The sequence below is a fragment of the Gopherus evgoodei genome, chromosome 4, assembly GCF_007399415.2.
Source record: "Gopherus evgoodei ecotype Sinaloan lineage chromosome 4, rGopEvg1_v1.p, whole genome shotgun sequence".
Lineage (NCBI taxonomy): Eukaryota > Metazoa > Chordata > Testudines > Testudinidae > Gopherus > Gopherus evgoodei.
The window spans coordinates 46,289,674-46,314,908 of record NC_044325.1 but is presented as its reverse complement, the minus strand read 5'-3'; the positions used below and the strand labels follow the sequence as shown (position 1 = coordinate 46,314,908).

Here is a 25,235-nt window from a genome sequence, read left to right as displayed (position 1 = left end):
GGTTTACATTTATAGTTCATTTGTCTGAGAGAGTTTTCCTTGAACAAAATAGCAACTTTTTTACAGTTGGAAAGAGGTTTTTTCTTTCTTTCTTGGTCCACTATATAACTCAAGTAGGATTTGTTTCCCCTCAAAATTCCCAAGGAAAAAAAATTCACCTTTGTACTGAGACGTTACAGCCCAAAAGGAAAAATTTAGAAAGTTACTAGTAAATGAAAATGGAGCATTTACTTAACTATCATGTTTGGAGTAGTTACAGAGAAGAGAGTGAATATGGATACTGGTAGTAAATAAATCATGTTTTAAATTACTATGGAATAGGAACTCTGCTAAGAAAGCATACAAGTTCCACCTCTAACAATAGTAGTTATTCTTTGCTCTAAATCAGAGGATTTGAAAGAACTTTAGAAATAAACCTCACATTTTCCATGTGAAGTAGGCAAGTGTATTACCATTTGAGAGGGATGAAAACTAAGGCATAGCGGTGAAGTGACTTTGGTCAAAGAGCCATTTAGTGACAGATGTGTGAACAGTCCCTTAAATCTGGACTCCCAGTCCCCTGTGCAAACCATTAGAAATAGTCAATCATCTTAAATAGATTACAGGTGGCGTTAAGATGAGAAGACTTATTCACAGGCAACATGGGAGATTCCAGAAATCTTACCTTTTCAGGCTGATCAACATAAGCAGAAAGACCTGGCTTCACTGACTCAAAGATTTCCCCTTCCAGCTCCGGAGGCTGCTCTGCACAAATGAAACAAAGCAGAACATGAGAAAGCCTATACACCTGCTCTGCTGCAATTTAGCTTCAAATTTAGAAATAGATTATTTCACATGAAATCACCCATGGTGACCATCCCCTATATCTCCCTGCAGATATCCACCACCCCTTTCCAATACAAACACTGATCCTCCTTTGCCAGGAAAAGATTTAACAAAATGTGCCCATTGTGCTCCAAATTCAATAACCACTTGTTAAAAACACATCAAGTTACAAATACAAGGAAACATATCAAGTTTCCTAAAGATAATGCATGAAAACGCCATCCAAGCCTCAGTGAGACTTATTCCCCTTACACAATTGCCCAGGTTAAAGCGTTTGGAAACAGATTTTTTTTTCTATGCTCAGAAGTTCAAACAACCTTTGTTAGATTAACAGGGAAGAGAGTTGCACGGTGAAGCCCCACCACATACTGAGAACCACCACACCCAGAGTTTGGATCTAGGGGCGGATAGTAAAACTGCCCCAGCTGTCCCAAACTCTGGGATGGTGCATGAAGAGAAAAGAATCTCTAAGGCAGCCAGGGCCTAAGCCAATCTGATCAGGGTGTGGAATCCTGCAGGTTGCACCTCTGAGAAATGCCTTTCTTTGTTGAAATTCTGCCATTCAGCCTTACCTGGGTTTTTCTGCACAAAAGTGTAAATGTGAATTCGGGTCCCAGTGCTTCCTGCATCAAACATGATGCCATAAAAGGTGTTGGTACGGGCATTTGCAAGGCACACACGAGGTGGAAAGAGACCCTGAAACCACATATCCGGGCTGGGATGGGAAACAGTGCAGTAGATAGAGGAAAGGGCCAGCATTAGAAAGATGGAGAGCCAGGAGGCTGCCATCCTGCAAGGAAACCTTGAGGTAGCTGCAGTATGGATCAGCGTTCACAGAGTTGCAGGAGCTCCTGGAGAGTAAAACAAGAACAGAGGTTACCAACAGCTTTCGCCTTCATACCTCTGTTTTAAGGAATCTGCCCAGCACAGAAGCTACCCACACTTAAAAAAGGAAGGTGTCCATCCTGACTGCCCCTACCCAAAGGACAGGTGCCCTCGGCTATCCCCACCCTAGATACAGGGGCTCTCCCTCTAAGTTCTGCAACTGCACTTGACTAGTTTGCTCTTTCAGAATAAAGGCTCCTCTCTGTTGCTACGGATATCTGCATTGAACACTTAAAAACTGAATCCCAGGATATCTAATCTTGACTTTGTACACAGAACCTTCTCTCTCACCTGGGCTTCCAGATCAGATTTACACTCCTGGGACTTTCCTGACAGCTCAAGCCTCAGCTGAATTCACACCTTATGTAAGTGGAGCTCAGGGCTGGATCCCTCCGTCCTGACATCCACAGATGGGATGCTGGCCTGGCACAGAATACAAATGTCATTCAGTACCACAAACAAAGAGAATTTCATCTCAGGCTGATGACAGCTGCTTGGAGAGATCAGAGTATGGGGAGGGTAAAGAGCACAGACTGCAAGCGGCACCATGGTCATCAAGAGGGAGGGAGGGAGACTAAATGGTGACACGCACCTGGCCCCAGTTTCTCAGCCCCCTCTCAGTGTTCAAACGTCTCTGATGGCATTTTACCTACAAGTCAGTTGTTTATCCTCCTCTCTTGGTACAAAGTTCTCTGTCAAACAAGGACAAACTATTTTTACACTTTGACCAAGTATCTCCCTCTCTTTCGCAGAATGAAAACTGCTCATATGGCCTATAATATGCCAACAATATTTATCGTCTCCCAAGTGCATGTCCTAGTATTAGGTATCAAGATTCAGCAGCTTTCCCCTCCTATTACCCTCCACTCTGTGATTAAAGTGTCCCTGCATGCTTGTCTTGCAAGGAGATGCTAACAAAGGAAACACAGGTACAGAAACTGCACAGTTACTAATCAAGTGCTTAACTGAAGAAAACAGAGGAGAATATAGTTGTCTTTATTATTTGTACTGAGCAACCCCAGGAGAACCCTGTCAGGGCCACATTGTGAACAAATATAACAAAAGTACCCTAGCACAGCATTTCTCAAATGTGGCCACAGTGGCTGGATGCAGCCAGCAGGGGCTTTTCTTGCAGCCACAGCCTCCTGGGCTGTGATGGGGGCAGGGAGCAGTGGCCCCTCTCGCAGGGGCGCCAGTGGGGTTGGGCCCTGCCCACCTCCAGAGACAAATGCTGGAGGTGCAGGCAGTTGGTGAATTCCCCACTTTCCGGGGGGCGGAGGGTGGGGCAGGCTTTGGCAGGAGGGCTTCATCCACATGGTAGCAGGCTCTGGTCTCAGGCTCATCATCCATGTCATCGTCCCTGGGTCCTGCGGCCTCCCTGCCCACCTCCCCATCCAGGGCTTAATTTCTCCCAGGGCTTGCTGGAGCTGAGTAGGTCTGCTGTGAAAAGTGAGATTAACAAACATACAAATAACACTTTTCACAGCAGCAGATTTATTATCTAGCAAGTATTTTAAAAAGCAACCAAAAAAGCAAAAGAAACAACAAACAACAAAAATAAAAATGGCAAGAACATGCAAAGCACCTTATTTCTGTTTCTATTCTGTTTAGGTCCAGTAAAGAATAGAGACCCCTGTACATTATTTTTATTACTGAGTCTCAAAAAAATCTACATAAATTACAATGATTTGGACATGTATATGTGCATATTTATTTGTTTTTCCTAAAAAGTTAATTATTTTAGGAAAAATTGTCAGCGTGGCAACCAGCAAGAGTCAGTGGCTCCACTCTGAGGCCATCAAAAAACACGTTGTGAGAACCCTTGCCTAGCATATAAAACACATCAACACAAATCATCCACCTCAAGATCCTCCCTCACACCCTCCTCCTGGACCTGTTTGGCCACCCCACTCCTCACTTGTGTGCATGTCCATCTACTCTGCTTGAGAGTCTTGCCTGCTCCTCGTCCCTGCACTAGTCACCCTGTGGATCCTTGCCTGTTTCTGGCCCCCGTGTCTGTTTCTCCCGCAAGGATTGTTACCTGACTCCTGCCTCTGTCAAGAGAGAATATGAGGATCTGCTCTATGCCCAGGGTAAAATATGATATAAAGTCACATTAGGAAAGTCTGCTCTTTGATTGGTCGGTAGCTGTGGTGCTATCCTAGCACAATACAGCTCAGGATTATTTTATTTATTGAAAGGAATTACAAATAAAACCATGCACCTGCCTCAGGTCATAGCTCCGATGCAGCCACACTGTGGAGGCTTTGGATTACATTACAGACACATGACACTTATAATCCTTATATAATCCCTAGAAATAATCCACTAATTTCCTTCATAAACACTATTTGGCTATTGTCTTTTTTTTCTGGTAGATGAGCCTTTCCCATCCCTTCCATCTGCTCCTTTCTAAACCTCTTCCTTGAGCATCTCCCCACTCATCTACTCTCTCCTTACCATCCTAGTTGTCCATGCCTATCCATGCTCTCCTACCCCACCTCCCAAATTAAATGTCAACTCTTTTTCCCTCTGCCTCACTGAAGTGTTGCCAAGCCAGAGCCACTTTGAGCCTCTCTGCTAAGTGGTGTGGAATGCTCCCAGCCCAGTGGCACTTCAGTGGAGGGGAGTTGGACAGCCTTAAAAAGGATAAGGAGAGAGTAAGAGGAGAGAGATGGAGAAAGCAAGACAGAAAGTGGGAATGGAGAAGGGTGGTAGCAGATAGGGAAGGGTTATGGGGAGGTTGTAGGAGCAAGAGAATGAAAGGAAGGAGCAGAGACAGAAGTCTGGGGCAAAGTTGTAAACCTCCTCTCCTGGAGAAACCTAGAGAGAGATTAGGTACTACAAAACAGGAATGTATTTTCCAGTTTTTTAAAATTCAAATCACTTTTAAACTTGCCTGGACTTCTATTGGTGTAACCTCTCTCCCAGCTCATGCTATGAATAGTTTATTCAAATATTCCATAGGAATGTGAACATAGGGCCATTTGATAATCTTGTAGACTTTTCCAGGTGTGCGTGTCTGCTTCTATGCCAATGATTGGCCCAAGGAATGGCTATTTCCCAACACAAAGCATACTGAACTTTGGCCCACTGCTTCATCAGAATTTTGGTTTGCAGTTGGGGTTCTTCAGCTGTTCAGGTCAGCTCATGGTCTAAGCAAATGGTCTCCTCTATGTTGACAAAAGCACTAATCTTGGGATTAATTATTTGTATTGCAACTTGGTTGGGCCCCATTGCACTTTGCATTGTACAGAAAGAGTAAAAGACAATCTCAGCTCCAAAGAGTTTACAATCTTTGTTTAAGACAAGGTGCAACAAGTGGGGTGAAACAAACAAAAGTGAGAGGAGAGAGAAAGCAGGCAGGATAAACAGTAATACTAACATGTGTTGCACAGACTGAACGTTCAAATTTAGTAGGTAAAATAAGCAGATCAGCAGAAGTAATCTCAGTTTGCTACCTGCCTACCTCTCATCAGATAGCAGTAATAATTCTTTGTAGTATGAAATGCAAAGTATGTTAGCCACGTACCTGAGGCTGTGAGTCCTGAGGCAAGACTTAGGCAACTGCTCCTTCCTGACAGGCAGCTTTACAACAGCTAGGAAGCTGTGACAGCGAAGACTGAGCCTGCACTCACCTCTTCTTCACCTTTACTCTCAGCTAACATGACTGGACTATTTATCACGCAAGCTATTCGACCAGGGAGGCACATGAAATTTCACACTAGCTATTCTTTGCGAGTTTGGGTTTATCATTGATCTAGTGCTCACAAGCATGCATAGGTCTTTAGTTAAGCCAGACAAGTACAAGGTGCAGGTTTCAGACAGCTTAAATATTCAACTGAGATCAACACATTAGTAAAACATTTAACAAAACTGACAGAAAGTTCATTTCAACAGCATTAGCTCTGGCCAAAGCTCTGCCTGTCATTATATAAGCTGGAAACAACCACAACCAGCCACAAGCCCCTGCAGTAAGATCCGCACAGGGCAGATTTATATATTAAAATGAAAGAAAATTTAGAGTACAACCAAGGTGAAAGCACTGAGGAAAATGAGTTCAGCTGTATACTTAGATGCTGAAGAGCCAGAACAGTGGAGGGAGGAACAAGGTTGTCCCAGAGTCAAGATGGAACAGGAAGTCCCAGGGCAACAGAGCATGCAAAGCAGAACTTTATTTCAGCTCTGTCACATGGAAACCTCACCAGTATCTGTTGGGCGAGAGGGGAGAGATGGTATTGTCTGTGGGGTTGTTGGGGAACTCGGGCCCTCCCTGCTTGAGCAGGTTAAAACCGAGGGCCTTGTGACTGGCAGGTCACATACGCAGCCTGGGGAATGACACCACCAAGCCTGCTCCGTAGGTCACTTCCTACCACAGCCTCTGCCCCATCCAAAGCCACCACAAGTTGTATTTATGGACTCCCAAGAGGCATTCTGCCTCACAGCGATGCAGAGGCTCTTTTCCTTCAATCGCAGCCTGTTGTTCCTGATTTCCATGGGAGCCTCTGGTGACTCAGCAACGGGGGTTGCTTCTGATAACGTGGAGCTCCTGAGTCTTCAGCGTAGGACTGCTCCCTTCCTCCTTCTGCCTAGACTGAGCTGGGCTACTCCCTTTTGATCTTTGCTTCCATTGTGAGCACGCCCAGCAGGCCCAGAACTGCTCTTTAACTCTTGATTCCCCAATGTGGGGCTTATACACCCCATCACAGTATCCCAGGGCAAGAAAGTCTCATTCATATCTCCATGTATTCCATGCAGAGGAGCATGTGGGATCCCAGACTATTGTGATGAGAGCTCTAACATTCTGAAGACATTGGGGAGAGGCCCTCCAACCTAAGTCCAAGGTCCAAATTCGATAGTTGGGGGGAGAGAGGGATAATAAGTGCTACAGAAACATCTCAGATACACCAGAAACTCCCCCCACCCCCCCCCCAAATAAATAAATTAGGAAACAAAAGGCAGAAACTGATTCACTTTGTACGCTTCTCTCTCCAACATGAGAAGCTATCAGCGGTGCTGGAACTAGGGGTGTTGGGGGTGCTGCCGCACCCCTTGGCTTGAATTAGTACAGTAGAACCTCAGAGTTACAAAAATCAGAGTCATGAACTGATTGGTCAATCACACCCCCCATTTGGAACCGGATATAAGCAATCAGGCAGCAGCGGAGACAAAAATAAATAAATAAATAAAGTGAGCAAATGTAGTATAGTACAGTGTTAAATGTAAACTACTAAAAAAGGGAAAGTTTAAAAAAAGATTTGACAAGATAAGAAAACTGTTTCTGTGATTGTTTCATTTAAATTAAGATGATTAAAAGCAGCATTTTTCTTCTGTATTAAGTCAATGTTCTTTCGAAAGTTTACAAAAGAACTATAACATTTTGTTCAGTTATGAACACTTTAGAGTTACGAACAACCTCCATTTCAGAGATGTTTGTAACTCTGAGGTTCTATGGTAATAACAAACACCAAATACATAGTTTCCATCAGTAGTACTCACACTATAAGAATTGTTTCAGCACTCCTGGAAGCCCCACATTGTCCAAAATGAAATGCCTGCAGTTCTGTAAGCAAAATCAAGTTCCCAGAGTCCTAACTCTTATTCCTAGAACTTTCATGTATATGACTTTAGATAGAAATACACTTTTACCCGTGTATTTACTTTTTCAGCACATACTCATAATGAAGTTTAAACCAGAATCGTGAAAATGTAGGAAAGTAGTGCTCTCTTGATGCTGAGCTGGTCACACAGAAGTGCAGGCCTTTTTAAAATTATTGATTCTGAATTCGACAGTTCCGTCTTCTTTGATTTTACTGCCAGAATTTTGCAGCATTCTCATGGAATAAAGTGACACAACTTTCTTTGCAAATGTAGATTTAGGGTACAATTCTGGATCTTTAATTTTAAATGCAAGATGAAAAGGAATAATCTCACAATTATGATCTAGCAGCCATGTTTCAGCCTCTTCTTCTTACAAGGGCTCAATTTTATTTATTTAGTCCTATTGGGATTTCAATTAATTAGATCAAGATTGCAACAGCAGTCTCATCTGCCTATAATCTATTGAATTCTGTCCCAATAGAACCTTCATTTGTTTTTATAAATTTAATGCCTCCTTACAGAGTCCCTTGTTGTGTAAAATGCATGCTTTGTTTTGCTCAGTCTTCCTTGTACTGAGTGCAAATATCAGCATACCTATGGTAATTGGATGAAAATATAGACAATCTTCTTAAGTGCCACTGGGAAGCTGCAACATCAATCCTCCTTTTTCAATCAACCAACCATTATGGTGACAATGGCTGCAGACTTTTTGGACTTCCATAATGTGCCTTAGTGCTCGGCATTATTTCTTTCTCACCAAGTGGTAAACAAAGTGTTGAACAACCATGTGTCAAAAGTTTAGGATGAAAGGATTCGTTCTTAGTACAACCATATTTACTGTCAGAACAAATGACAAAAATGTTGTTGACTTATTTTTCACAGTATTCTGTTGGATGGCATCTTAAGCAACTTGAATAAAATATTCTGTGGTTTTTGTTTCAGATGTAGAATCAATAGCATTAAGCAGGAACATTTTTCCCTGTATGGTTGTTTGTTACTTTTATTAGGTCATTTTCATGTCTGATCAATCACCTTCCATAATATCTGTTCATTCTTTTAGCCCTTCCTTTAAATTTCCTCTCGCCCTGCAATTGTAATATCTAATAGAAGACTTGTCTGTTCCAGAATATTCAATGAGAAGTGCTTCAATCACTTCATTAAATTGTTCATATTATGCTACACTCTTTAAATTGTTCATTTTCCACTACATTAAAGGTGATGGTAATGTACAAGAAGGCTTGTTACTGAGACTCAGTTGTTTTTACGGCACAATCACCAACTGATGTTTGCCATTTTTAGGATGTCAAAGAAAAACCAACTGCCTCTCAAAGGAGTTGATATTAAAGTGCTGCTGGAATGCACAGAATAGGGATAAATTGCTACTACAATACTATTAATAAATTGCAGTTACATTTCAATGATGATGGCACCAAAAGTATCTCAATTGCAGGCAGGGCCGGCTCCAGGAACCAGCTTAGCAAGCAGGTAAGCGAGGCGGACACTCTGGAGAGGGATGGCATGGTCCAGGTATTCGGCGGCACTTTGGCAGAGGGTCCCTCGCTCCTGCTCGGAGCGAAGGACCTCCCGCTGATTGCCGCAGATCGCGATTGCGGCTTTTTTTTTTTTTTTTTTTTTGCTGATTGGGGCAGCAAAACCTCTGGAGCCAGCCCTGATTGCAGGCTCAGCAACCTCAATATTCTACTCTCCTGCTGACTCCTATAGACAAAGTTTCATTCAATGATGTATTTAGTCTTGAAGAAATTGATCTTTTCACATGAGCAAGAATTCTTTGTATATTGTTATTTACAACTTTTTTAATAACATTTACTTTTTACCTTATAAGAATTCAATCATTTCAGTAAAATCAATAACGTGCTTTCTACCACTTCAACTTCAGGTATGTTGAGTAAGAAATTAATACACTGGTATTTGGTAATGAATAGACACTTGTCATCTGTCTGCAATATTGACCACATCTAGTTAGAATGACAAACATCTAGTGAATTCAACACTGTAATCTAAAGACTGAAAAAAAAAAAATCAGATGAACTAGCCAGCTCTATTTTTGTTTGACAGAATCTAGAACGTTCTAGATTCTGGCAAACTAAGCCTCCTCAGACAGTTTAGAGCTCCACTTACTCCCATTTTTAATACCCAATAGCAGTTTTTTCCACCCCACTCTTCTGTCTTTATTATTTGTATTACCAATAGTGTCTAAAAGCCCTAATCTTGGATCAGGACCCCATTGTCCAAGGCACTGGACAAACACAGCACACAAAGACCGCAGTCAAGTGTTTTATAGGCATGATGGCAAAGGAGATTTTAAGGACAGATTTGAAGAAGAACAATTAAATATATTTGCAGAGGTTTATGGGGAGCTTTTCCCAAGCATGGGGCAACATGGAAGAAAGCATGAAGGTGCTTGTTTGAATATTTAACAAGGGGGTGATGGAGGCTGGCATCATGGGAGTTGACCTTTTGATAAAGAACAAGAAATGACAGGTAGGATGGGGATAGGCCATGAAAAGCCTTGAAATTAAGACAAGTAGCTTTTGCTTGATGTGATAGAGAAGGAGGGAACAGTGGAGGGATGCAAAGAAAGGGGCAGCATGGTCAAAGTGACGTGCTAGAAGAACCATCTTTGCAGCAACATTCTGAATGGATATGAATGGAGTAAGAATGCATTTGTCAAGGCCAGAGAAAAGGATAGTGCATAAGGCCCCACTTAACTGGCGATACTGCAGAAATTGCTGATTCTGCAATATTAGGCTTCCACCACAATTTGACAGCGGGGGCCCCGCTGTGCATGGCAGTGACAGTGGGAGCCCCAGCTGCCCCGGGGCTCAGAGCGGGAGCCCCCGCTGTCAGCCCCAGGTCTCGGATCTCAGCCCCGGACAACGGGAGCCCCCGCTCTCAATCCCGTGCCCTGGCTCTCAGCCCCAGGCAGCCGACAGTGGGAGCCCCCGCTCTCAGCTCCTGGCTGACAGCAGAAAATCAAGGAAAAGTAATAATGAACTTTATTACTGCAAATAATAAGGTCCATTATTTTAGCCATGTTGAACTTGAGCTAACAGACATCCATGAGAAGAGATCAGAGAGACAGGCTAATATTTTAGTTTGAACAGAGGGATACAGGTCTGGAGTAGAGAAGCAGATCTGTGAGCCACCTGCATAGAGATGGTAGTTGAATCTGTGTTGCAGATGAGATTATCCAGAGATAAGGTGCAGAGGAAGAAGAGAAGGGACCAAGGACAGCCCTGTGGAACTGTCACAGAAAGGTGAAGGATGGATGAGGAGGATTCTCTGAAGAGAACACTGAAGGAGTGATTAGAGAGGCGGGAGAACCAGGAGAGGACAGAGTCCCAGAAATCAAGGGAGGACAAGACTTAAAGAAGAGCAGCATGGTCAACTGTATCAAAGGTGGCCAACAAATCGGTGAGGATGGAGTACTGGTTCTGAGATCTGAATAAGAAGAGGTTATTAGAGATTTTGGTGAGAACAGTTTCAGTTGAATGATAGAGGAAGCCAGAATGGAGAGAAGTGGACGGTTTGCAGAGAGAGTCAAAGGGCTAAAAGGCAGCTCGGATTCTACGCACGAAATTTAGTTAAGTTGGAGAAGTAGGGTTGTTAACTGGGAAGACGGCAGAATTGAAAGAAGACAGAAGGAATTTCTAATGGAGGAAGTCAATCTGGTCATGGGATTTCTACCAGAGATGCTCAGCAGCGTGAGAGCTGGATCAGAGGAAACAGACTTAGGGGGTGAGCCAGGGTCATGGGTTGGCAGGGCAGACCTCTCAATGGGACAGAGGGTGGAGAGTAGATGATAGCAAGATGAAGAGGGAGAGGAGAGTTAGATGCAGTGTTATTCAAAGGAAGAGAGAGTGAGTGAGAAGAAGGAAGATATAGCGGTTGGAAACAGCAATCAGAAAGAAGCCCAGCATATTCTTATCCTGGGAAATCAGTGTAAGATAAGGAGAGGCCTCAGTAAGATGGGGCAGCTGCAGCAGCAGTGTCAAAGGGATCCAAGTCTCTGTGAGAACTAGGAGCTGGGCAGTGCAAGATACGAAGAGGTTATGGATGCTAAGGTCATTTTAGAAGTTGAGTGGGCATTCCACCCATTCCTCTTTCCCTAGGCCAGGGGTAGGCAACCTATGGCACACGTGTCAAAGGCGGCACATGAGCTGATTTTCAGTGGCACTCACACTGCCCGGGTCCTGGCCACCAGTCCGCAGGACTCTGCATTTTAATTTAATATGAAACTTCTCAAACATTTAAAAAACCTTATTTACTTTACATCCAACAATAGTTTAGTTATATATTATAGACTTATATAAAGAGACCTTCTAAAAATGTTAAAATGTATTACCGGCACGCAAAACCTTAAATTAGAGTGAATAAATGAAGACTCGGCACACCACTTCTGAAAGGTTGCCGATCCCTGCCCTAGGACATTCTATAACTCACCGTTTCCTAATAGACCTAAGAAGAACACTAACATTCTCATAATTTCTCTTTTAACTTTTTCAAATAGTTAGCTTTCATTCACAGATTGACGTTAGAGCAAAACATTTCCAGTGTCAAAAAGCTTTCAAAAATGCATTATGTTCCTGTAAATATTTCAAAACAATGAAGAAATTGGGGGGAAAAAACTATTTTTTTCCACAACCTTGGATGATACCAGAGGTAAATATGGGCATAGAGAGTAAGGGGATTGGAGGGGAAGAGCAAGGAGAAGCAGGAGGATAGGTAGTTGTGTGGAGGGCTGAGGTGGATGAAGGTATGAAGATGGGTTTTTTGGGGGAGAGGAGATAACAGTGATCTGTGTAGGCAACAAGGAATTTATGGCGATGGGGGGGCAGTAGATCTTTGTGGGCAGGGCAAGAACTGGGTAAATGAGGGGATCTGTGTGTTGGGAGCAAGAATAAGTAAGAGGACGAGTATGAGGAGCAGAAGTTTTAAATGAAGGAAGCAGATGCATCTCCATCGGGTAGACAGTGGGTATGGGGAAAAACAAAGAGAGCTGTGGAGGTCAAGGATGGAGCGGGTAGGGGGAGCAGGAGAAGATCTGACAGAAGGAGGCAATGGGTACAGGGCGAGTAGAAGGTCTCTGGATGGCCCAGGGTGTGTGTGCAGTGGAAGGGTGAGGGAAGCGAGAACTGGTGGGGTCTATGGGGAGCGAGGGTCTCGGGAAGGGGGGAGAGCCGGGCTGGATCTCTGCGGGGGACCAAGGGAGCCGGGGTCTCTGTGTGGGAGCCAGGCTGGCTCGGGGTCCGCGCGGGGTGTCACTCTCCCCGCGCGCTCCCGGGGTCTGCACTCACCGCCTCGCCGGTGCGCTCGGAACCCCACATCTCGCCGGTGCCGCGTGTCACATCAGAGCACTTGACATCACGGTCGCATACTTATCTCGTCACTAGTCCCCGCCTTCTAGTCTCCATAGCAACAGGTCGCCGCGAGCTCCTGTCACAAAGATTCCGTAGAGACGGATCCGTGCTGGGAATCGACGCCCGTAACTTCCCGCCGGGGCCAAGATGCGGAAGGGGAAAGGCGCGAAGCGGGGGAGGTAACTGGCAAGCGAGGGAAGTGGAGAGATGAGGGGGCAGGTAACCAGGGTAACGGGGGAAGCGAGGGGGAGGGGCGGGGTGACGGAATAGGGAGATAATGGGGCAGGTAACCAGGCAATGGGGGAGGGGAGGGCAGAGGGAGTCCTTAGCCGTGGGGTCCCAGCGGGGTGGGAGTTCCAGGGGCCTCGTACCCACGTGCCTCAGCTTTTCCTCACAGGGCGAGGAAGGGGGCCAAGGCTGAATCGAAGGTGGATAAGGAGTCTGAGGCTGAGCGGGCCAAGGCCAGTGCAGCGCTGTGGGAAGCCCGGCTAGAGGTGACCGAGATCTCCCGGTCCGAGTATCGCGAGGCTGCCCGTGTGCTGGCCAGGAACAACGAGGAGCTGACATGGCAGCAGCACCGTCTGGAGAAGGACACAGTCGAGGTGATCAGCTTTCTCAAGAAGCAGGATGTGGAGAAAGAAGAGCAGGTATGTGCAGAGAACCAAGAAATCTGTCCCTGCACCCCTCCGAGCATCCACACCAAAGGTGGCAGTGTAGCAGCCTGCAGGCCCACGGATGTCTTAACAGCAGGTTTAGAGGGAGATGCAGACTGTCCACAATGTCACCAGCAAATGTGAGGTGACCACAGGACCTGCTGCTCATGGTGCACATGCAGCTCCTAATGCAGCATAGGAGCCTTTTGAAGTAGCTGATAGAACAAATCCAAAGTAGCTCACAGGTAGTATCATCTTCTGTATACCACAAATATTCTGCACATGCTCCAGGCAGCTCTGATGAGCATTGTGGGAAAGGTGCAACAATCTGCCAGTTGCACTTTGCTTTCGGCAGATGCTGTAGGTAAACAGGGTGAGCTGAGCACATCCAAAACAGGATGCTTGGCATGGATGATGTGCATCTTTGCTGTTTTCACTGGAACATTTTCACTGGAGGAAGCTGCAGTTTTCTAGTTTGGAAATATGGACAAGTTTCCTAGTGAAAGTGTAACTGGATCCAGAATTGCCCAAATATTAAAGCAGTTGTACAGTGTTAATGAGTTATCTCTTGCATTAGACCACCTTTGGCAGGACCAGCAATAGTCTGCCTCTTCTGACACCTGCAGGCCCTATTTTAAATGTGTGAAGTCAAAGCTAGATGCACATTTGCTTCTGAGACCAGGAGTGTTTTTACAACATCTGTGTAACTTTGTTCTGAGTTTCTCCAATATCAGTCACAGTGACTGGGTGTTTTCTGCTCCCCTGTTGACACTTATAAGGGTTTCTTCAATAAGAGAGAGTGGGCAGATCTAAGAGCTCAACTCCAAACATACAGTACAAGAAGTGGGGGACCGATTCTGGGGTCCCATTGTGGCCCCATATGGTGCTTTAGTGGCATAATGAGGGCTGCAGTGGCCTATGAGGAATTCTGCCAACACAATCAGTGTAGGGTCAGCGTACACAGCCCTACACAGCCTCCCCCCCCCAGTCCCCACTTAAGTCCTATAAATGAGAGCCCTTTTCTGTGTTGCTGTAGCTTTCTTGATGTGATCCCATAAAGAGGCTTGAGGAGGGTTAAACAAATGGGGCAGAGTTTTCCCCATGATGATGGCTTCTCTATTTTCATCTTGTACAGATTGCAAAACTGAAGCAACAGCTGGCAGATTTGAAGCAGCAGGCCCAAGAAGAGAATGAGAAAGTGGTGAGTGAACTTTTCTCTTTTCCCGCAGAACGAGGCCTTCACAGCAGGCTGAACAGTGGTTTTGCTTATAGTAAGATGAGCAAGTTAGAAAGAGTTGAGATGCAGTAAAGGTTTTGAGGTAAACTGCTGGCATGAGGAAAAAACCTGCAAAAGAGAAGTGGGGTGGGGACTATACAAGGCCTTTCTAGCTGTGAGTGTGGTTTGCTATCTCAGATACCAGTAATAATACCTATAGATAAGGTGTGGGCAGAGATACAACAGAAACATGTCTAATTTTCAGACTACAGAAGTCTGCTATTCCCCACCCTTAAGCAATAAATTGCATTAAGTAGGCTCTTCAAGGACCTCTTGCCCATCCATCCCTAAAAATAACAAAGAACAGAACAGACTGAGAATTGACATATTATTAAAAGATAGCTCTAAACATATTTCTTTCTAGGCTTCCTCTTTTGCTGGTAGTTTGATTCTATCCAACTTGTTGCCTTTCCTTCTAGTGATAAGTCTAATTAATTGAGTGATTTTTTAAAATTCTGCACATCAAAGTTATTAATTTGCATTGGCTGTCCATTTCCTGCAGTGATATTGTTGAATGGTTGTGACTTGTTCCCTTCTTGATTATAATTTCTGATTTGCAGGCAGAACATTATTCTGCGCAGTTGAAGGATCTGGAGGAGAAATTCAACAAAAAAGCCAGAGAAATTGGCTTAATTCAGTTGGAACTGAAAACAATAAAAGAATTTCGCAAGAAGAAAGCACATATGGAGAAGGAACTGGAAGATGTAAGTTTGTGATGTGTTAATTCTGGATGTTTTAATGGCCTGAAAGCAATACTAACACAATCTAATTTAAAACTGTTAATTGAACGTGGTAACCTGTACTGGTACTAACTACATGCTCTACAGGACTTTGTCTGCAATGATTTATATGAGAAGTCATACCGCCACCTTTATGGCATGGTGAGTGACTGATATGGAAAGAATATTAGATGCACCTGGCTGATTTATTAGACTGTTTACTAAAACCAGGGCTGTGAGTGTAGAAAGCAGTATATTGGTCAGACTTATATGTTCCTGAACTAGCATATAGTTTGGGGGAGACCATTTAAGTCAGCATTATTTGACCTAAAAAGAATCAGTATGTTTTTTGAACTTGGCTGGTTAGTACAGGAATAATTTCCAACTTCAGCCAGGTGGTGGCTTCTTCAATTGCTTCTGCCTCCAGCACAAAAAATGGACAGATTGCTACTAAAAGGTCTATTCTAGCCTCATTATGAGGACAAATACAACAAATGTTCCATCTACAAATGTCTTGAGAAAAATATAGGGCCAAATCCAAGCCCTATAATAAAGTATCTAGTATTTGTAGTGATTGTTATCCATAGATCTCAAAGCTGTTTACAGAGGTGAGTTTGGATTGCTAACATTTGACTTATACCCTTCTGCACTAGGCCAGGATTGCAGGGCCTGGGATCTAGTCAGTTTATATACCAGAAGGGGCTTATGGCTCCTTTAAGAATATGTACAGAAGACCTAGTATTTGGGCTATAAGTACCATAGGGTTTATAAATGATATAACATGATTTCTCAATATCCAGTTCAATAGGCAGATGGAATGTAGTGACTGCCTTATCTCTTGACACAAGTAAGTCACTTAGATTGTAAACTATTTAGGGCAGAGACTATCATTTGCTATGTGTCTGTATAGTGCCTCGCACAATGGAAACCTGATCCATGATTTGGTGCCACAGTAATAAATAATTTTTTAGGCGTAAGGTATTCTTTCTACAGAATTTTCTCAAAGAAATTTGAGTACCAGGTTTTGGATAGTACAGATGACTAAATGAGTAGAAAGAATGTAACTAGCTGTGTGAGACTGGGGAGAGTTTTACAAGGGCAGACAGTTTCTCCAGACAGTTTCATCTACACTTATCTAAAAGGCTGAAATACATCACCATTGTTAAAGTGATTTTTTTTTAAATCATAGATAAAAGAGAATATGAGAATCTCAAACAGGGAACATCAGGAGACTCTTGGAAGGCTGGAGAATAGGTTCATTGAAGAAAAGGTACAGTGTCTTACGAAGGATTTAGGAATCTCATATTAGAACAATGCGACTTTCCCTAATGTGGCAATTGGGTGCAGCTTTCCAGGGAAAGTCACAGGAGCATCAAGATCCCTGACGGGCCATATAATTGCTCCATCCCCACTCCCAAAGGGAAGTTGTCTCAGTGCCCCCAAGGGGGGCATATCACTGCTCACTCCCTCTCTTCCTCTAGGATACAGGGTTGTATCAGTGGCCAGTTTAATCCCATGTATGTGATTTTAGAAAAACGCTTTGAGTCTAATTTTATCTTTAGTACCACATAGTCTCAGTCTGTATTTAAACAGCCTTTTCTCCCCTTCAGCAACTACTAGAAAGAGAGGCTGAGAAGAAGATAGTAATGCTGGCAGAGAGAGCCCACCATGAGGCCATTGTGTAAGCCATTTGCGTTATCTGTTCCCCAGTTACAATGAGGAGTCAGAAAGCCACTGTAACTCTTGGTCTTACAAATAACTGCCAGGCAGCCAACACTACTATACACAATAGGAACCCTTTGTGGGAAAATGGGTAAGGGCCTTTGGCTGCATCTATATTACTTTCACACTTTAAATGCAGGCACCATCACCATCCGGACATCTCTACCATCAGACTAATTTCGGCTCCAGTCCAGATACTGAGGCAATGCTGTCTCAGTGACACTTCCATGATCCCCCATCTTCTGGTCCAGCCCTGGTGTTGGAAGCAAAGCAGTCTCAGTGACAGTCCTATAAACGAATTCTCTCTCTCTGAAATAAGGGTATTGATTTTAATATAGGAAGACCCAAAAGGCTGAGATGTCACCTCTTGTGTTTTTGTTTCGCCTTCTCCAGGCAGTTAGACAGCACTGGGAGAGCAGTGTTTAAGGAGAACGTTCGTCTTCAGGAGGCTCTTGCTTATCACCTGAAGGAGACAGAGGAGCTAAAAAAAATCAAGCAACAGCTAGAAGAGGACAAAGCTTTTCTTCTGCAGGAGAAGGTTCCTGCTCTGATTTCTAATTCTATTTCATTCTTCCCTAGGAAGGGGCCCTTGAAATCCAAATTCTGGATACAGATGCAAGTTCATTGGGAGTAGTGCCTTTCCAAGTCAGACCCATCCACAATTTACAGGATTTTGGAGCTATCTTAAGAAACTTGAGGCTCTTATTCTATTCTTTTAATTGTGGAGGAGAAAATAGAAAATATTTCCTATAGTGCCCCTCTAAGAGGAATTCAGTGTGTACAATGGGGAGTGCGCAGATCAGACACTCTTCAGCTTGCTTCTCTTGCAGGCAGAGCCCTGACCCAGATTACTACTCGCACTCCAGCATGGAAGTGCTGGAGTATCTATCAGTCTGATGTAACCTGTGTGCTATTATTGTTGAAAGAGTTCTGAGGTTCAGGGTGACCAAGATAAGAGTCCAAATCATTTTCTCTTGTCCTTTAGGAAACCAATGCGAGTTTGGTTCAGGAAAAGGTCCGGCAAGTCACTCTGCAAAAAGCACAGATCCAAGCACTGCAGCACAAGGTGGAGAGACTGGAGATGGCACTAGGTCACATGACCCAAGAATTTGAAACAGAAATTCAGAAGACACGGCATCATGCTTTAGTTCAAAACCAGGCAGGCATGGTAGAGATCAACAAGCTGCAGCAGCTGCTGGAGATGAAGGATCGGGAGATGAATCGAGTGAAGAAACTGGCCAAGAACATCCTGGATGAGAGGAGTGAGGTAGAGAGTTTCTTCTTAGAAGCTCTGGACCAGGTGAAGCGTGAGATCGTGTCCAGCAGGAAGTGCTACAAGCAGGTGGCCCAAGCTGCCTTTCAGAAGAAAATGATGGAGGCATTTGCAGGGAAGGAAGAGTACCCCAAAATCAGAACATTTAACAGCAATGCTCACAGCACAAATAGTGTGTACAAGGACCTGCAGGAGGCAGAGAAATGGTACATGTAATTAAACAGCAGATGATTTAGTGTCCATCTCCCTGGCTCATAGGAATGAAACCTAAGTCTTAAAAATCCCTGTGCAGTAACAATACCCAAATTAGTAATCTCTATGGAGGCTGCTGTGATGGGAGGGGAGGAAAGAAGTTCAGCATTGGAGGGGAGACTGCAGACCCAACTGTTCAGGGTAGGCAGCAGAGCCACCCAGAGAATTCAGGGTGCCTGGGGCAAAGCAATTTCAGGGGCTCCTTCCATAAAAAAAGTTGCAAAACTATAGAATATTATATACTCAAGGAGGGCCCCAGCAGGGCCTGGGGCAAATTGCCCCATTCCTCCTCCCCCCCCCCCCCCCCCCCCCCCGGGCGGCCCTGGTAGGGAGCTTCAGGACTGACTGCTGCTACAGACCTGGCAGAACACAATAAAAGAGACAACATTAACATTGAAACCTAAAAATGACAATTAAATGCCAACACTTATTTATTTCATTGCTGATTATTTTAATGTATTTTTCTTGCAACCTCTGTCTCCTTTGCCTCCCTTTGGGCCAAAAGCCTCAGTACACCTCCCTTGATATCTTCTCAAAGCAGTTCTTCATTGTCAATACAAAAATCTGTGGCACAATGAAAACTGAAAAAGGGGCAACAGTATAAAATAAATGTAATATATCAAAATCAATAACAGGGGCTACTGTACTGATTGTTTTATACCGTTTAAAATCAATAAAAGCATCTGGTTTTAAAATTTATCTGAAGATGTCACAAAATTTCCAGAATGTCCATCAGACTGCAGCAGAATCTAAGTACTTTGCCACAGAATTTAGGTCCAATTTTGTGCAGCCTACATGGGGCCTTTCTTAGAGGTAAAAGCTCTATATTTTATTCTTGATTAAAACGTGGAATTTAAAGAGGTGGGGAAGATTCATCAAGGTGTATAGTCCATCTCCTGCCAATGCAGGATTATTTTCTGCTTACATATCATTGACCAGCTGAGTGAAACTTAGGAAATTCGGAGCTATGATTGAAAATCCTTTCTTTCTGTGCCCACTGTTCAGAAAGAGGGAGATTTTATGCTGAATGATAAGAGTTTTGTTTGGTCTTATTCTACTATATTGATCTGCTCACTGATGTTTTTCAGGACAAATATCCAGCAAGGGAAGGTGGATATTGGCCAGTTGACATGGGAGCAGAAGGAATGTGTTCTGAGGTTACTCTTTGCAAGAATGAATGGCCGGGAGCGACGGTAATGCTCTGTTTCTATGGTAGTAGATAGACAAAGGGCTCTTCCTGTTGTGGAATCCAGGGTGATTGCTTGGATTCCCCCATTCTGGAGCTAATGTTGAACCTGTCCTGAGCAGTAATTGTGCAGGCTGAGGGAAAGATATTCCAGCTCACTTTGGAGAAGGGAATTTTAGCTAATTTTAGTCTGACTCTAGATTGAGCTACTAGGTCTTCATGTGTAGTTTAGGATACCTCTGAAGAGGAAGAAAAGTAGCTGTAGTAGTGAAGAGGACAGAGAGGCGTCCTAGAGTCTAGACCAATGAAATGAGATTAATTTTACTCACAGTGCTTAACTGATTCCTGCTTATCTTTAGCAAGTGAACATAAAGAGATAATTTATCCAGTTAATGACAGAAGAGTCCCATAAACAGAATGAAATCTGTGCTTTGTCTGTGGCAAAGGTAAAGAATTTGTCCAATCATAAAAAAAGTTAAAAATGTGTTGAAATTTTCACAAACTGGCCATTAAAATTGTACTCACAATATAGCTCATGTTGCTACTTGCATGCAGAATCTGTGAAAGTAGCTTTGGAAGTCTCTTTGAAAACTTGATTTACAAACTGGAAACTGAAAGATTAAGCAACATAAATCATGCTTGCATGTATTAAAGAATACATAGGAGATCTCAAATACTAATCTAAAATGCTATATGTGCAATGTGGGAGTGTAAAGGTTGAGGTGGGAATAGTAACTCTTACACTTTGTGTGTTTGTTTGAAATTCTGAGCCTTAGTATTACATTAATGGAAGTTTTTACCATTTTGTTTCATTTTTACAACAGAGATTAAAAACATATCTAACTATATACAATATATAAAAACATTCCTGTGTGTGCATGGTAACTAAAAAGTGACACTGATCATTGTCCAAGCTGAGAGGGAAACTCATGACAAAAAAATGCTCCAACAAACAGCATTAGTGGGAATACAGTTGGATGCTATATTAGAAATGTGTTCATTTTTAATAATGATACACATAGCAGTTTTGTAGGGTCATGTCCAAATTAATGTATTTCATTTAGGGAAAACACTATGTTCTACTCACTTTTCATGCTTTGCTCACAAACTGGAATTGGAAGACCAATCTGTCATTTAAACTTCATTTTCTGTTTTCAACTAAGATCAGCTTATTAGTAGATATATCATCTGCTAGGGGAGTCTGTCTGTTCTCTGTGAATCAGAAGGGGAATGGATTTGATGAGCTAATCACTGAGTCATGGTCACTGAAGTTAGAAATTGAATTAATGTCCAGAGTGGCTAAATAGGGGGGATAATCTAGGCTCTAGAAATAAAGAGTTGGAACAGCCATCCCCTGTTAGAACTGAGTGGCAGAGCAGAAACTTGCTGTACTTTATCCCTGAACTCTGCATTTCTGTCTCTCTCTCTCAATCACTCCTTACTGTGGCAGGAAAACTTTAGCAGCAAAACACAAGTTCCATTGTCTAGATTAAAGTACACCTAGCACTAGACTAGCACTTCTGGCTGCTATTCATCTTCCCTTATATAGTGAGGAAGAGAGATAGATATGGCATAGAGAGAAGCCTCTTAGTACACGTTACACTTAATCCATATTTCTCCTGCCTTTGTTTCCTCCTCACAGGAAAGGCAAACATGTTTTGGTCCCTTCAGCTCCAGCTGCTGTTACTCCTAGTTCTGAAGAAAGAAACAAAACTAGGTAAGATATTATATTTTTTATAGCACTCTGTCTAGGCACTCTGCAGCCTCCATTAACACAACACCCAAGCACCTCCAACATATTTAAAAACAGTAATATCATCTTTCCCAGCATGAAAGAGAAATACTTTGCTTAGTCTGAAGGTTTTTGTTTGCTTGTTTGTGTTGGTGTGACTGCATGTGAACACGTTTGAGGGAAATTTTAATTTTGAAATGATTAATTTTGCTTTTGAGTTCTGAATGTGTAGTCTCTAGTCATTCCTATCTCTTTACTAGTCAACAGCTTCATTATTCTTGGACAACATAGTTATTGAGAGAGGTCATGTTTGCACAGGGAGAGGCAATTACTCAGATAGCACAGAGAGCTTTGAGTATCAGTAGAAAGGCCTTGAGTTAGATTCTCCATTCAGGAGAGAGTTATTGAAGAGAGTGGAATCCCAAGATTAAGTGTTCATTGACCTGTGCTGCTAAACAGATGGATTTCTGTGATCTGTACCAGTTAATGCTTTTTCAGAGTGTGTGAACTTGTTCCTACATATAATGAATAGCAGCTAGCAAGGCTGGAGGTTACAGATGCCTAGTCTGTGTGTGATGGGATGGGATTTAATCTTCTGCCTGGCTTGAACGACACTTTAGTCCATTCTTCCTGCTATATTGGTGAAAGCACCTCATGGCAGGTGTTTTATTTAAATATAGACACCCTATCTCTCTAATGTTCTAGGCACACAAAAGCCATTCTTCCTCTCTCTTCCTCAGTTCAGCTATCACTGCCTGGATAGCAGAAATAGGAATCAGTCCTATTTATGTCCGGAGCCTGGTTTTTGTAGGTGCAGGCTCTGATACAACCACACACCTAGTTGAATTGTTATTCTCCAAGGCATGGGGTATATTACATTATCATATGGCATAAGCGTGGGTATATGGTGCATTGTCACTAGATGCTGCAAGTGTGCCAGATGTTGTGGAGATAGTTCCAGGGAACAGTATGTGCTTACAATCTAATATTGGCATACACACAATGACCAGATAAAATTCACAAATAGGAGCACTGACTTATTTCCTTTAGGGCAAGACCCCTAGCGCTTTGAAGAAGACTGGGTGGTTCTTTGGCATAAAGAGGGGCGTGAGTTCCAAGTGTGAGGATTGGCATGGGAGAGGGCACAAAAAAGAGTAGGATTCAGCAAATGAGCCAGTTAAGCAGGTGACTTGGCAGGAGTATAGGCAGCAACACTTCTCCTTTCCCAGCCAGTTGTTTCATCAGCCTGCTGAATGTTGTCATTTAGTCTCTGCCCCAGGAGTGTACAGTCATGGCTATCTCTTTACTAGGTTTGTGAAACCCCCAGCACATTGGGGCCTCAAGCAGGGGAGCCTTTAAGCACAACTATAATTCAAATAATACAAAGAATAGGGATGAAAGCAGGAGTACAGGTGGAGGATTGGAGGAGAATCTTACACAGGATCTGGAATGTTAAAAAAAAAAGTGAAAAGAGCGCAGTGCATTTACTGTTTATATTGCAATAGCACCTAGATGCTTCATTCAGAAATGAGGCCTGTTGGGCTGGGTACTGTACAAACAGATAGAAAAAACAATGAGTAGCTTGAGTTTAAAATGGAGGTTAAGAAAAGACTCAAAGTCAGGGCAACAGCGACCAGAGAAGGCAAATACATGATCCAATGCTAGGCTCAACTTGATCTGACAAAATTAATTTTTTTTTAAACTTCTATTTTTCCTCTGTGATTTTGTTTAAAACCTTCACCTATTTCCTTTATAATTTAAAAATTGTCTACTTTTAAACATATTTAAACCCATTCCCTTGAATGCAAGTGAGGATTTTAGAGATGGCTTTTGGTGTAGAGCAGCACAGTGGAAAAAGTGAGATGGGCAGTTGTAGTACAGTAGAGTCTCAAGAGTTGCAGACACCTCAAGAATGGAGGTTGTTCATAACTCTGAACAAGATGGTATGGGTTGCTCTTCAGGGAGGACTGCTTGGAGTAGGGGCTCACAGCTGTGCCTGCGAATCTGTCTTCACCTACCTGTAAGTGGCTGCCTAGGGAGTTGGGACAGGCAGCTGGTTCTAGCCCCCTGGCTGCAAAGGTGATGAGTGAGGCACCCTGGGGCACTTCTGCATCAGTGGGCGCACAGTGCCGGCTGTGGCCCTTTAAAACTGAGCTGCTCCTCTAGAGCGCAGCACACAGGCAGGAGCTCGGGCACTATCTCAAGTAGCTCACATTCCAGAGACAGCTCAGTTAACTTCTTTCCTGGGTTGGACTGAGCTTTCAAGATTGCAGGGGAAGGACAGCACCCCTGGCTTACAGGAAAGTGAGGAGCTGCTCCTATTCTGCCTGTGAACCTCAGCATCTTCACCTCCTGCCTGTAAGTGGCTGCCTCCCTTGTGGCAAGTAAGAGGTAGTGGTGGGGACAGGCAGCCAGATGTGCTTACCTTTCGATGCGATACAGCCAGAATACAGTATTTGCTGGGTTTAGGGGGGGTTTGCTGGGAGGTAAGGGAAAATAAGGGGGTTGTTTCTGCTGGTGCCTTTTTGCTTACTTCTAGTTCCACATGGTGTCTAGTCAGTTTGAAACTCTGGTGTTCATATCTTGAGTTTCTACTGTATTCAAGGCAAGAGGTAACCTTGATGTTAACAAGGATGTTCTTGGCATGGGAAAGGATGGATTTTTAGAGTTTGTAAAGGAAGGAGCTGACAGGATTTGGTAAGAGCCTGAAGGAGGTGGGAGAAGAGAGGAGCCTGATTGATAAGGGAAGAAAATGGAGATTTGAAAGCATAAGCTTACATCTTATTAGAGGTTACTGTTTAGCCACTTCCCTCCTCACCATGTCTGGGTGAACAGCAGCATGTTATTATTGATCCATCTGCAATGCTACCTTTGCAGCACTGAAAACATTGCTCCCAGCCTGACCTTCATCACGCAGCAGGTCCCAGTATCAGAGCCCTCTTCTCATGGATCAATCCTTCCAGATATTGAGATGGTAACGTCACAAACAGCAGAGTAAGGTGGCTGTAGACTCTGACTGAACAAGAGGCAATAATCATCATTACCTTACGTCATCTGCACCTTTTCTTCTGGGACGCTTGTGTAAGTGGAATGATGCCACAGCTGTGAAATCATTAATGTCCCCATTTTATCGTGGTGTTGCTTTGGCTTTCATTTGAAACCAGGCTGAAAGGGGACTGTAAATTAATTTTATAAACATGTGTTTAAGATTTTTTCCTCAAAAATTAAAAAAATATTTTTTCTTCCCCTGGCTCAAGTTCTGTAGGTGGGTAAGGTTTCCCCAGCTGCCCAATGGAATCTGGGCTGGAGGTTGGGATGGCACTGCATTCTGATGACACTCTCTTTCTGCTCTAGAGTAAAAGTGTTTTTTATAAGGATAAAGAGCATTTGGAATGAAGTGATATGTACGTGGAACCAGCAAAAGTCTTCCTGGCAGAAGTGAGCTCTGTGTAAAAGGAGGTGGCAACTTGGATCCAAGCATCTTTAGTAATAGGATCAATGGTGCAGCTGACCCCAAGAGGCAAATTAACATTATATCCAGACAAGGTCTTATTAAAAAACAAAACAAAAAAAAACCCCAAAAGGTCATTAATTGAAGAAATGCATTAGCAATTTTTATCCATAATCAGATTGCAGAAATATGAGCATTTCCCCTCTAGGCTATAACGGAACCTGACAGAAAATACACAAAAATTAGTGGCACCATAGCAGTTGGATTAAAGTCAGGCAA

At 43.3% G+C, this 25,235-nt stretch overlaps 2 protein-coding genes across 6 annotated transcripts in view; one reads left to right on the top strand and one right to left on the bottom strand.

Moving 5' to 3' along the window:
• ENTPD5 (ectonucleoside triphosphate diphosphohydrolase 5 (inactive)) overlaps nucleotides 1-12,705 on the bottom strand; it is a 41,594-nt gene extending 28,889 nt beyond the window's left edge. For 4 of the 5 annotated variants that reach the window (XR_003999970.1, XM_030559207.1, XM_030559208.1 and 1 more), the window contains exons 1-4: nucleotides 12,630-12,705; nucleotides 2,002-2,133; nucleotides 1,398-1,676; nucleotides 665-744 (exon numbers count right to left, since the gene is read on the bottom strand). Coding sequence is in view for 4 of the 5 variants with exons in the window: in XM_030559207.1 (XP_030415067.1) it covers nucleotides 665-744; nucleotides 1,398-1,614 (297 nt within the window). In the remaining variant the exon portion in view is untranslated. The remainder of the gene's footprint in view (nucleotides 1-664; nucleotides 745-1,397; nucleotides 1,677-2,001; nucleotides 2,134-12,629) is intronic. The other variant, XM_030559206.1, reaches the window with a different exon arrangement.
• A 39-nt stretch (nucleotides 12,706-12,744) lies between these two features.
• On the top strand, nucleotides 12,745-25,145 carry BBOF1 (basal body orientation factor 1). Its single transcript, XM_030559201.1, has 11 exons — nucleotides 12,745-12,871; nucleotides 13,090-13,339; nucleotides 14,481-14,546; nucleotides 15,182-15,325; nucleotides 16,530-16,610; nucleotides 16,951-17,021; nucleotides 17,456-17,600; nucleotides 18,048-18,541; nucleotides 19,676-19,780; nucleotides 21,416-21,490; nucleotides 24,383-25,145. The coding sequence occupies exons 1-11, from the start codon at nucleotides 12,840-12,842 to the stop codon at nucleotides 24,501-24,503; spliced, it is 1,584 nt and encodes a 527-aa protein (XP_030415061.1). The 5' UTR covers nucleotides 12,745-12,839; the 3' UTR covers nucleotides 24,504-25,145.
• Nucleotides 25,146-25,235: the final 90 nt, after the last annotated feature.